This window comes from Pelophylax lessonae (assembly GCF_965119305.1).
Source record: "Pelophylax lessonae genome assembly, chromosome: 5".
In the NCBI taxonomy this organism is placed as follows: Eukaryota; Metazoa; Chordata; class Amphibia; order Anura; family Ranidae; genus Pelophylax; species Pelophylax lessonae.
The window spans coordinates 501,132,589-501,146,643 of NC_138772.1; the positions used below are offsets into that span (position 1 = coordinate 501,132,589).

General features: G+C 41.1%; 1 protein-coding gene across 1 annotated transcript in view; it reads right to left on the reverse strand.

The window, feature by feature from the left end:
• Positions 1-14,055, reverse strand: part of CSMD3 (CUB and Sushi multiple domains 3) — a 1,619,578-nt gene that overhangs the window by 205,995 nt on the left and 1,399,528 nt on the right. The window contains exon 51 of the mRNA XM_082258441.1: positions 11,059-11,244. Within this exon, the coding sequence (XP_082114567.1) occupies positions 11,059-11,244 (186 nt within the window). The remainder of the gene's footprint in view (positions 1-11,058; positions 11,245-14,055) is intronic.

Genomic DNA, 14,055 nt, shown 5'->3' on the forward strand with positions numbered 1-14,055 from the left:
GCACTGCTTTATGATGCATGCACTGTGGGGGACTGTTCAGATTGACACTCGTGTAAGTATGGGTCTCCCAGCGGACTTTTGAGGACCGATTCTAGCTTATGGGTATGTTTAGTGTCATGCCAGGCATGAGAGTTAAAGTAATATTTCAGTCAAACCCTAACTATGGCTAAATCTACTGTCACCCCCATTCTAAAATTATCTTGAAAAAGGAAATATGTTGATATTAACCTATTCTGAAGCTACTCCAGTCTGGTCCCATGACTGGCTTCCAGTGCCGACGTTAGTGTAGAGGAACAGTAGACAATGGTATCACCCAGGGCCTGCAGCTGTTATTGCTGCCTGTTCTCTACACTGAAACCCATGTTTGGGACCCTGATCATGTGACCAGACCGGAGCTGCTTCATTATAGGTAAGTATAGGCATCTTTTCTTTTACAGAAAAAGAAAATGGAGCACTTTGCACTTTATTGGTTAATTCATATGACTGGACTCACTTTATCACATTTATTGTACTTACTTTAAATTGATGTGGTTAATATTTTTTATCACATTGCACATCATCTTTTATATTATTTTTAGTATATATTTGTATTAGGTTTTATGCTAGCGCTGTTTAATATTTAGATTACATTTACCTCATTTACTAAGCTTTGGAGCAACTTCACTTGCAAAAATGCACAGTCTATTTGCCTTTAGTAAATCAACCCCATAGTGTGGGGCATGGTGTAGGAGCACATCTGAAATTATGGTAAAAATACATTTGTATATAAAGAGTAAAATAAAGAATAACATATTTGTTTAAAAATCAACTTAAAACGAATTTTGTTTTCTAAACTCAAACCAAAATTTTCCGGCGTATAAGACGACTGGCGTATAAGACGACCCCCCCTAATTTTCAAGTTAAAACATAGGTTTTGGGCTATACTCGCAGTATAAGACCCCCCTTCCGAAGCAAGGCAACACCATTGAAAAACATCAGATTTCTCATAGATCTCCAAGGTACCCCAAGTACTGTAATACATGGCAGAGTCAGAGAGGCGGGCTGATGTTACCCCACCAATCCGAGCAGGCTTTGCATTCAATAATAGAATACATCGCTGTCCCTGATTGGCTCAGTGGGTACACTGTATGTAGCCGAAGCTACGGTACATACAGTATACCGGTACAGGATTCCCACACAGCCAGCGTCTTGAGAGATTACATCTACCGGTAATACTTATACTTAGGTTACCTTGGAGATATTATACTCGGCGTATAAGACGACCCCCCCCCATTTTTGGGGGATTTTTTTGAGGTTCAAAAGCAGTCTTATACGCCAGAAAATACAGTATTTTTAGAGTGTTTAATAGAGTGTAGTACATTTACATTCTCTATTGGGTTTTCACTTGTGTGACCCCATTTTGGAGATTTACCCCTATCTCCTGTTACAGTGACACCAAGATAAGAAGTGATGTGCACAGTCACATTGGGACATAAAGGCAAAGGCAGTAAAAAAATGTTGTAATTTGTCCACAGTCTACTAGGGGAAGTGCTTTTGATGCTGTATCTTTCTGTTTAGCGATTATTATCAGTTCTCTTCTATCTGACTCTATATGACTAAAACACGTTTTTGGTAGATGCTGAAGAGTTCTTTTGGGGGACTTCACACAGATTTACACTTTTTTTGTTTCTTATATTAATGGGGGTTCCAGCAGTAATATCTCTGCATGTGGGCTTTCAATTCTAAATTATGAGGGGGCCCTTCTTATTCATTTTAAATTAATTGTATAGTATGGAAAATGAGGTGTGAGACTCCAAGGTGGTTGACTTTACCCCTAAACTCCAGCTAGTGTTGAAATATTACTTTGTAAGTGGACTGGACTTTTAAAATCCAGGGATTGAACACCAGAACATAGTTCAAATGGCAGCAGTCAATTAGATTCCCTTTATAGCCTGGATCATGATCAAAAATGGAAGTAGTTCTACCAGTTATACAAAGGATTCCTGGGGGTCATTCTGTAAATTTGTTCCTTCTCACTCTCCTTCAGAAAGTGAATTCATTATCAAACGGCCAAGTCTTTAGAAAGTGAATACTGGGATTGATCACATTGTACTGCATGAGGCAGCCAACTAGCTGTACACTGTTTCTGTCTTTACAAGGAGAAGAATCAGGCTTGTTGCTTTAACAATCTACTTGAAGGCATCAAAGAGTCTCAGCCCAAGACCAAGAGCCTAGAGTAGGTAAATGGTCACATAAAGGTTTGATGAACCAGAGTAGTAATATGGGACTAATAAAGAGGGCCAGAATAAAGCAAATAAAGGGTTACATTGCAGACAGGTCTGTGTGCTGCCTTTTTCACCAACTTTGCAGATATTGAATTTTATTTTTCACCAGTTCACTCATACGTTTTATGTAACAGGTTTATTGGCCAAACTGGTGGCCAATAGTAGTAGCTGTTTAAGTAAATGCCAGAAGAAAATGAATTAACCCCTTGGCGTTGGATGTACGCAAATATGCGGTCTCTCTGCGCCTGGTCCCTAAAGCTGAGGGGCCGAATATTTGCGAGAATTGCTCCCAATACAACTGTGCCGAGAGCGTGCGCCCTTGCAAATGGGTTTTCGGACCATTTGACGGTCGTAACAGCCAATCGCAGTGGCCACATGATCTTAAGCCCCTCCCCGTCTCCCAGTGTCATAAACCTCTTAAAGGGGGCTAAGAGGTTAAAATAACATATTCAGTACAACCCTGGAATTCGTGCACATAGCTCCATGTTTAACCCCTTTAAAAAACACATGCAGAAATAAAAAGCTGATCTGTCAAAAAAAGTGAGTTCTTCACTTCTCATTTGTTTTGACAACACAGTGCCTTTGTGGCACTGAAATCCCAACCAACAGTGCCATAACTGCCTCTTGGTTTACAGAATTCTGTCTATCCCCACCCCTCTCTGCCCACTCCACATGCATACATTCATTTTCTGGCACACCACCCAGGTTCATCCTCAGCTGAGTAGAGCATTTGAAATGTCCGGTTATTGGAAATATTTGAACTATAAAGGATTTAAAACCATCAGTAATGGCTGCATGCATCAGTGTATGGTTGGTGATGTTAGAACACTGGTCTAACATTTCAATTTTTTTAATGGTTGAATAAAATCAGCAGTGATATTCAAAACTCAAATTCTGTATTTGTGTGTTTTATTTTTTGACATTATGTTACTGTAACAGCCTCTTTTATATCCCCCCAATAAAGAGAGCTGCCTTCCCCTGTGTAGGCAAAGTAGACACTCAACAAAAAAGAGTTCCGCCCCCCCCCCACAAAAGAAAACGAAAAGTCAGCAGCTACAAATACTGTAGTTGCTGCCTTTTAATACTAGGACTTACAGTACCTCTCCAGGGTTCCCACGATGTTTGCACCCAAAGTCGATTTGCGGTTCGGATCTCGGGTGCTGCCGCCACCATTCAAGGTAAGGGAAACTGGCATTTCAGCTTCACAGGCAGTTCCCTATTGTGCATATGCAAAGCCCTCTGTGCTTTCTATTTGGCCCGGTGGTGGAGGAAGGAGAAGGGGGGGCTGAATTTCCAAAGGACGGTGCTGGGGCATTGTCTCCCAGCATTGGGGAAGGGTACATATCAAAAACAGGTACCAGTCCCCCCCCCTGAAAGGTGCCAAACGTGGCACAGGAGTGGAGAGGAAGCATATAAGCAGAATTTTCACTTTTGGGTGGAACTCCGCCTTAAAGTTGAAATTTAGTCAAAAATAAAATATGAGTGAACAGGAAGGCTTTTTAATGCAAAAGAGACATGTTTTGTCTCATCTGCATTAAGGCTACTTACCTGCCTGTCTGCCCCTGTACAGTGAGGTGTGCAAGTGCACAAATTCCACCATGCCAAAGCTGGCATCACCTCGGCCCGGGAAGAGACAGCAGCTGGAAATCGAGACCCAGAAGTCAGCTGCCTGAAGAGGTCATTGGTCAGTAGGGAATGCCGGGATGGCACATTGCTGAATTGAAGGTGAGTATAGTTACGCTTTAACCACTTAAGCCCCGGAAGATTTTACTCCCTTCCTGACCAGGGCTTTTTTTGCGATTCGGCACTGTGTGACTTTAACGGACAATTGCGCGGTCGCGCTATGCTGTACCTAAACGAATTTGACGTCATTTTTTTCCCACAAACAGAGCTTTCTTTTGGTGGCATTTGATCACCTGTGCGATTTTTACATTTTGCGCTATAAACAAAAAAAGAGCGTCAATTTTGCAAAAATAACAATATTTTTCACATTTTTTTATATGAAATTCCCCCCAAAAAATGTAAAAATCTAAATTTTTTAACATTTTTGGCCAATTTGTTTTCTGCTACATATATTTGGTAAAAAAAAACGCAAAAAGCGTATTTTGATTGGTTTGCGCAAAAGTTATAGCGTTTACTAACTAAGGGAAAGACTTCTGACATTTTTGGTGTTTTCTTTTAACGCGTAATGGCTGCGATCTGCGATTTATTTTGCGGGACTGCGACATTGCGGCGGACAGATCGGACCCTTGACTGACATTTTTGACAATTTTGGGTTTTCCAGTAAGATTAATGCAGTAATCAGTGCTATACATATGCACTGTTACTGCAAAATGACACTGGCAGGGAAGGGATTAACTTTATTGGGGAAGGAGGGGTTAAGTGTGTCCCTAGGGGCGTGCTTCTTACTGTGATTGGACATGGCTACTGGTGTAGGAACACTGATCAACGGTCCTACATAGTAGAACCTTATGATCACCATTCCTACACAGTGGAGAATAACAGGCGGCTTGTTTATATCAGCCGCCTGCCTTTCTCCCTTCTTGGCGGACGATCGCGAGTGACCGGCGGACATCGGGTCTGCCGGTCACACGCACGGACTTCCCAGGGAATGAGCCGGGGCGGGCGCACGCCTCCGCGGGCGCGCGCTCGGCCTCTATTGGCTCACAAGGAAGTGACAGGCTAGTGACGTACCGGTATGTCACTTTGCCTGGCCGGGGCTTACTGCCGCAGTATATGTACTTGCGGCGGTCGGCAACCGGTTAAAGCGGAACTAAACACTCTTATTGTTTTCAGCCAAGAAAGCTGCCATCTTAGCCTCTGTTTGATCTGCAACTGCCATGATACTGCACATGTGATCAGTTATGATACCAGCCATTTGATGATTTGACAGTTTGAGAAATGACAACACAAGCAAATGTGACAGTTAGCATTCCCGGCATGCCAGTAATGTAACTGCTTTTTTTTAAACTGTTAAATTGATGGGTTTAGTTCCACTTTAAATAAACTCATGCTTTCAGTGAAAAAATATGTTTACTTGTTAGATCAAACAAAAAATTACGTATGAACAAAAGAACATATAAAACTTGGTTCTCAGAAGTTTTTTTAAGAGCTAAAAAAAAAAAAAAAAAAAAAAGCTTAAAACTATTTTTGAGTTTTTGTTTTTTTTTCAATACTCAAGGTTTATCTAAAGTGTGAGAAGCCAATTAGGAAGCAAAGTTGACATGCTGGTTAATGCATTTACCGTGAGCTGCATTTTATCAGCTCTGCATCTCTTATTCACATTGCAAAGCTCCTTTTCTAATGGTGCTAATACGAAGAAAAATACCTGGGATGAAAGATACATTAACAACTTGATTCACTAACAGCTAAGATGTGCATTGTGGAAGTAGGTCCTTCTAGAGTTTAGTAATGGCTGCTTAATGAAATAGTGTTAGGGATTACTATGAACCTGATTCATCAGGCAGGGCCCATTTGAGCATGTTAGTGCTTTTAAGACAACTTACATCTTTTCATTAGGTTAGCAGTTTAGAAGCCCAAGCATCCATGAAATCATGTAATGTGACCAAACCAATTTGTGCAATTAATGACCCACTTAAGCTCTAATTATTTTGTATTTCATGCAGTTGTCTAATAATGTAAGAATACAATTCTTTAAATTCTACCTCTTAAATATTTTTTTATTTTTAAGAATCAAATTCTTAAATCCTACCTCTAAAACATTTGAAGCACCCTCATTATAAAAATTTAAAATGCCTTTCTTTCACCACCTCTTCACTTTGAGGAGTCCTCTATCCCTCCAATAGCCCAAAAAATTTCCACTGACTGCCGTGGGTGAACAGAATTTACAAAGTGCCAAGTGAAAGCTGGCATCACCCTAATCAGACTGTGACAGTCAGGCATACACAGTGCAGTTCAAAGCAGCCTCGGGTAGGAAAAAAGTGATGTAAGAAAGCAAGGAAACCTTATAATATGTTGAGCTGTGCATACATAATACTTTTGAATCAGAGCCAATTTATATAAAAATCATGTAGGATTAAAACAGTAGGTTTATACAAATTTTAATTGAAAAGTGTGAGGTCATTGGATGCAAATATGATTTTGTTTTTTCTAAGCTGAGGAGACGGGGTTTAAAGTATAACTAAAGGAAAAACTTTTTTTACATTTATGGATAGGATGGAGAGAGATTAGAAAACCTGTCAGTTTGTATGGCTGTCTGTGTCCCCAATAGGGAAATTCACCCTCTCTATGTATCTTGTTTACCATTATCATTGTCCCCAGGAAAGTAATAGAGGGGAAATTTTCCAATGGGGACACTAGCTCTGGTGACTTGGGGATCCCCAAGAAATTCCCTTAACCACTTGCCGACCAGTCACGTTGACTGTACTGCGGCAAAGTGGCTCGATTCCGTCCAGCAATGTAGACCTACGTCGCTGGACTCCTCCCCTTCTGGGCAGCGCTCGCTCGCACTGTTTTCAGTCACAGCGGGAGTCGGGCCAGGGAAGGGGGTGCGATGATCACCGCCGCTCTTCCCCCATCGTCGGGGAATCGAGTCTGGAGATCCGCCTGCTTGTGTAAACAAAGCGGGCGGATCTCCTTAGTGACAAACAGTGACAGAGTGCAGGGTTCAGCATAGCTGAACATGCGATCTGTCCCTGTGTCACTCAGTCACCTCCCCCCACACACGTCAGTAAGCACCAGGCATACATTAACCCCTCCCTCTCCATTAAAATTAACCCCTTCCCTGCCAGTGTCATTTTTACAGTAACAGTGCATATTTATAGCACTGATTACTATAAAAATGTCACTGGTACCCCCAAAAGTGTCAAAAATGTCAGTCAAGGGTCCGATCTGTCCGCCGCAATGTCGCAGTCCCGCAAAAAAAATCGCAGATCGCCGCCATTACTCGTTAAAAAAAAAACACGAAAAATGACAGAAATCTTTCCCTTAGTAAATGCAATAACTTTTGCACAAACCAATCAAAATACGCTCATTGTGATTTTTTTTTACCAAACATAGGTAGCAGAAAACAAATTGGCCAAAAATTTAAAAAATGTTTGATTTTTACATTTTTGGGGGGGGGAATTTCATATAAAAAAATGTGAAAAATATTGTTATTTTTTTAAAATGTACGCTCTTTTTTTGCTTATAGCGCAAAAAGTAAAAATCGCACAGGTGATCAAATACCACCAAAAGAAAGCTCTGTTTGTGGGGAAAAAAAGGACGTAAATTTCGTTTGGGTACGGCGTCGCACGACCACGCAATTGTCAGTTAAAGTCGCACAGTGCCGAATAGCAAAAAGTGGCCTGGATGTAAGACAGCAAAATCCTCCGGTGGTAAAGTGGTTAATTAGCCGAGATTTCCTCTCATTTCCTGTTTTGTTATGGGACAGGAAGTGAAAGGAAATCTCCCCAATGGGGCAAAGATGGCAAAAAAAAACATACAGGGGTTATAACTCTCGCTTACTCTATCCAAAGTGGAAAATAAATTTTGCCTATAGTTCCACTTTAACTTTAAAGGATAACTACGCCTATAACATTTCAATCTGTTATTTAAAAATTTAAATTAGTAAGGCAAAAGTATAAAATTACTGTATATCTTTAGAAACAGAATTCTGCCATTAGATTTGTATTAATTTTCTTTAGACATTTTGGATGGTTAGGTCCCTTTCACATGGGCGCACCGCCCGACGGAGTCCGTTCTGCTCAGCGGGGGATCGATCCGCCGATCCCCGCTGAGCAGACGGATGACAGCTCCGTCTCTGCACTGTGTGCAGAGATGGAGCTGTCAGATCCCCGCTATCCTCTATGGGGGAATCGGATGAGAATGGACTGCCTGTTTGTTCTCATCCGATCCTATCCTATCCGATCCTCAAGACAGATGAAAAATAGGGTTTCCATACGATTTCACGGACAGGATCGGATCGGAGAGTAGCGGGTGTCAGCAGAGATGTCTCCGCTGACACCCACTGCCCCATAGGGATGCATGGAGCGTCTGATCAGGTCCACCTGAAAAACTGAGAGGCAGATTGGATCGGATCGCCCGTGTGAAAGGGGCCTTAGTGTTTGGTGAGGTGACCCAAAAATAAATCACAATGCCATATCTGTAAAGGTTTGAAAGATTCTCTTAAAAGTTCAGGATATCTTCTTAATACAAAAAAATGTCATTATTTCCAACACAAATTTAAACGCCATCATTCCTTATTTTGTGATAATGAGTAGAGCCATGCAAAATGTATGCTTCATGGCTTACTGTGCATCCAGAATCACTAGGGTATAGAACAGATGCAGCCCATATTTAAATGATTTATTCCACCTACACACAGCTGCTTCAGATTGTTTATCGTTGCAAACAAAACTATATGAAGTGGGTCTAGGGGGAAACTCAAACAGGTAAGGTTAATGTAGGTGATGACACAAGGAACCTAATAACAGGATTTTTTTTTTCATTTTTGCATAGTGGGTGCAGCCATGCATTTATACTCTGGTGGCTGGCCGTGTACCACGAAGGGCAGGTGTACAGGATTTTCATCACTGGATCCTGTAGGCACACAAATTGTTGTGCCCTAAAAGTAACACCCTTTCATTAGTGGTAACCTTACTATATAAAACACTTCCTGGTCCTAACCTGACTTTGAATATTGCAATAATGTGTAAAAAAGCTTTTATGAGATGCCTATTTTTTAGTGATGATGGGAAATGTGTGGCCAAAAAGTGGAAAGGGAAAGGCTGACTCCTTCCCTCTGCCTTGTTTAGGCTCCCACCTATTGCACCTTAAATAGTTGTAAAGTCAGAAGGTTATTTTATCTTAATGCATTCTATGTGTGCAGAAGCCCCCCTCAGCCCCCACTAATGCTTTCCATGACTGTCTCAGCCATCCGGGACTCCCCTCCTCATTGGCTAAGACACAGCAGCGGTGCCATTGGCTCCCGCTGCTGTCAATCAAAAAACAAAAAACAATGGACAGATGTTTACATGAAACCCCTGTATCTATGTGGACTAAATGTGTGGCCAATAAGTGCAAAGGGAAAGGCTTCCTCCGTCCCTCTGCCTTGTTCCCTCCCACCTATTGCACCTTAAATGGTTGTAAAGTCAGAAGGTTTTTTTATCTTAATACATTCTATGCATTAAGATAAAAAAAATGTCTGTGTGCAGAAGCCCCCCTCAGCCCCCACTAATGCCTACCTAAGACCCCTCTCGATCCAGCCATCTGGGACTCCCCTCCTCATTGGCTAAGACACAGCAGCGGTGCCATTGGCTCCCGCTGCTGTCAATCAAAAAACAAAAAAAAAATGGACAGATGTTTACATGAAGCCCATGTATCTGTGTGGACTTTAGTGGGCACAACATGAGACACATATCAGTAGTAATTTTTCATAAAATCTAATTTATTAGACAATTATTTAAAACATGTTTTATAAAAAGAGAGGACAGGCCCTATATTGGGGCTCAGCTGACAAAGAAAGGGAACACACAGGAGATAAAGATCTCCTTACAATATATGTTGTGTACACCTTGCATATGCAATGTAGATCAGAAGATTGAGTTGATACGTATCATGATTGCATAGATATAAGGTTCTCATCTGATCAACGGTCAATGAGTTTTGCACAAAGCTTCTTCAGGACCGTAAAGGTGTAGGTGTACAATATTCTTGAGAGTGGCGTCCTTACAATCCCCGAGCAAAACAGTCTGGGGGGCGGACATAGGGAGAAAATAGGGCCAATCAGCAATGTAAATCTAGGTACACGGCCCATTAATCTAAGAATAGCACATCTCAATAGAGAGGGAAGCAGAATCCACGTGGTATGTTGGGGTATGTTGTCTATAGAAAATCACAGTAGCGTTCTGTTTTTTATATATAATAATATTAGATGGTGCGTATTTACACCACTGTGTACCCCAGTTTGAATAGGAAAAAGGAGTGGAATTCCTTTAAAAGGTTAGCCAATCCCTACAATAGAAGAATGGAGGTATTACGTATTTCAGAGGAGGGGATGAAGGTATAGGCGATGTAGCATCCTGCAAATCTGTTCCCAGTGTGTGGAGTGCCGCCCTTTTTCATGACTAAATAGGATGTTGGCACACTCAGGAAACCCCCCCCCCCTTTCTGTTGTCAATCAAAGTCAGTTAGCCAATGAGGAGAGAGGAGGCAGGTCCAAACAGTAGTTCCGTGTCTGAATAGATACACGGAGCTGTGACTTGGCTCGGGTTCCCCCATAGCAAGCTCCTCGCTGTGGGGGCACTCAAAGGGAGGGAGGGAGGGAGAGGCCAAAGAGGGACCCGAGAAGTGGAGGATCCTGACTGCTCTGTGCAAAACCAACTGCACAGAGGAGATAAGTATAACATGTTTGTTTTTTTTTTTTTTTATTGGAAAAAAAAAAAAAACACGAGACTTTACTATCACTTAAAAATAAATCCAGCTCTGTGCATGGCACAAACACAACCTTATTATACTGGGTCTTTTATCCCATCTTGTAAACAGCTGTTTTAGACTTCTTGCTCCACATGGGTGCAAACTGTGGAACCCATGACTCTATGAAATACAATTGTTAAATCAATTTAGATGTATCTATCTGGTGTGTTACCTGTTGACATTATTTCCACAGTTTTCCCACATAAAAAAAAAAAATATATATTATACCCACGCAAGAATTAAAAAAATAAATTGCCTTTATTCCCTCTTTCCATCACCATTAATATTTAAGTTAGAGAGACCTAAGTAAGAACCTTGCATACATTAACTTTACTATAACTTTATATAGCCAATGAATGAAGTTCTGTTTTTTGCTTACCTACACAGCGAGGTGTTTTGTTATGATTACTCCATGTGCCATCTGGCTGGCATACAGCTGTAGTGAGCTCTTTAGATGATAACTTAAATCCGTCGCTGCAAAAATAAGTGACACTTGTACCCACTAAGTAATCAGTTGCCAGTATGCCTCCGTTTGCAGGGGCCTTAGGAACCCCACATGATATTGCTGAAACAAATGAGCAGGTTAAAACATATTTCATTATTTTTGTGAAAACAAAATGATTAAACTTTTTTAAAAATGTACAGATTTATCAATTTGCCTAATTGTATTTATTACTATAATGCATGTGTGTATTTATTACTATAATGCTAAATGTCATTAAATATATATATATTCCAGTCATATTCCTCCACCCTAAACTCGCTCATCCATGTCTTAATGGACCTTGCTTTCTGCACTGGTCCAAATCATTTGGTGGAGGGGGGATTATTCCTAGTGAAGGGAACTTTTAAGTCTTCAGCATACAAAGATATTTTGGACAATTTCATGCTCCCAACTTTGTGCAAATAGTTTGGGGATAACCCCTTCCTGTTCCAACATGACTGCACAACAGTGCAAGGTTTAGTTTAACACTTGTATAGCACTGGAATAAAAGAAAAACTGCGCGTCCTAGTATTAAATAGCAGCCAGCAGCAGTTACCAGATAAAACAGAATAATATTGAAATAAAATGCAGCGCTAAAATGCAGTCCAAAGTCTATCTGGAAATTATTAAAAGAAAAGAAACAACAAAAAGTACACTTTATTGACACCTCGATGTGAAACAGCAGGACAAAAACTTGGTGTGCAGACAGAAGACATGCACCTCCACCACATGGGACTGCGAGCCTCTTACCAGAAATTTAGATCACTGCTCTCACAGTGATCTAAAGAAGCCTTTAAAATCCAAAGGAATTTTACTAGCAGACATCTGGCTCCAGAATCTTCACATAAGATACATATGGCTGAAAGGTGTAGTAAGCAGTGTATTTTGCCCTTGCAGGAATCCCATGCGACAGATGGTACCAAAGAAAATAAAAGGACCAATGGTGCAATACGTCTTGAACATACAATTTATTACGATAGAAGTATAATGCACTCACCAAGAATGTATCTTTAAAAAGGCCTTAAAAAACTTTCAAACAATGTGTAGTGATGTGATACAGCTGCCGCAGCGGCATCGGAGCTCTTCCGGCTTGTGACGTCAGACGCAGACACGGACTCCACCTACATGTTTCGTGGAAACCTACGTCATCAGGGGGTGTTGTCTGCCTTTACTGAATGTCACTTATTAAAAAGATTTTGTCCAGACACTGGAATATCTTGAGAAGTGACAGGATTCTGGGCCCTTTGATCCCAGAGGTTCCATCCATATTTATAGAGGTGCTCCCCCTATTAAATTACAAATAGCCCCTAACGTGATTGAACCTCCCAAGAAACCTTCTTTCTTCTTCGACAGAAATGGATATTTCCCTTGTAGGAAGTGTGGAGTCTGTTCTATCAATACACTTAAGAACAAAAAATACACTGAATTCTCCTAAAATGTTACCAACATCTCATACGATATCAATTGTTTTGCCACTTGCTCTACGAAGAATGTTGTCTATCTGATTACCTGCCCGTGTGGCCTTCATTATGTTGGCCGTACGATTAGGGAATTAAATTATTTTTTAAAGATACATTCTTGGTGAGTGCATTATACTTCTATCGTAATAAATTGTATGTTCAAGACGTATTGCACCATTGGTCCTTTTATTTTCTTTGGTACCATCTGTCGCATGGGATTCCTGCAAGGGCAAAATACACTGCTTACTACACCTTTCACCCATATGTATCTTATGTGAAGATTCTGGAGCCGGATGTCTGCTAGTAAAATTCCTTTGGATTTTAAAGGCTTCTTTAGATCACTGTGAGAGCAGTGATCTAAATTTCTGGTAAGAGGCTCGAAGATCCATGTGGTGGAGGTGCATGTCTTCTGTCTGCACACCAAGTTTTTGTCCTGCTGTTGCACATCGAGGTGTCAATAAAGTGGACTTTTTTGTTATTTCTGTTATTTTAATAATGTCCAGATAGACTTTGGACAGCATTTTAGCGCTGTATTTTATGTTAATACTTGTATAGCACTGCTTCAGTTGCAGTGCTATACAAGTGTTAAAATTCTCTATAATGTAAATAATTAACACAGAGAAAAAATAACACTGTAAAAAAACATTTCTTGAAGCTTGTGGAGAGACACAGGGTTTCAAGACAATTAGGTTATACTGCAGCCTATAGGAGGATACAAGAAGGAGAAGCACCTCTAAGTGTAGGAGTATGAATATCATTTAATAAAAAACAATACAATGGTAACTCACAAAAGTATGGTGTAAGTGGTCACATAAGTAGAGGTGAATATCCTCCATGGGCCTTTCATCAGTAATATATGCCACCATACGGCGGGAGCCGGTGGACAGTGACACGTCTTTCTGATGAAAAGCCCCTGGGGATATTCACCTCTACTTATGTGCCTACTTACCCCATACTTTTGTGAGTTGCCATTGTATTGTCTTTATTAAATTATATTCATACTCCTACACTTATGGCACTTTTCCACTGCAAGTACCGGCTCGGCTCTACTCGGCCCTGCTTGGCCCGGTTTGCTTTTGCACTGCTGATACCGCATGGTATGGGGTTGGAACGGTTTAGTACGGTACGGTATGGTTTGCTTTTCCACTAAAATAGTACTAAAGTTAAGTGGGTGGGATAACAACGGGGTGGGTGGTATTCTCTGACCAATCAGTGGCTAGTAGTGACTGCATGCAAAGGATTGTGGGATATGGTAGCAGGTATGGTACCTGTTGGAACCACAATCGAGGTGGTACTGTTTTTGAGAGCCGTACCGTTCGGTTCCATGCAGTGAAAAAGCGCCACCGTACCGTACCATACCGAACCGTTCCTACACCATTCCATGCGGTACCAGCAGTGGAAAAGCACAAAAGCGAGCCGAACCGTTCGGTTC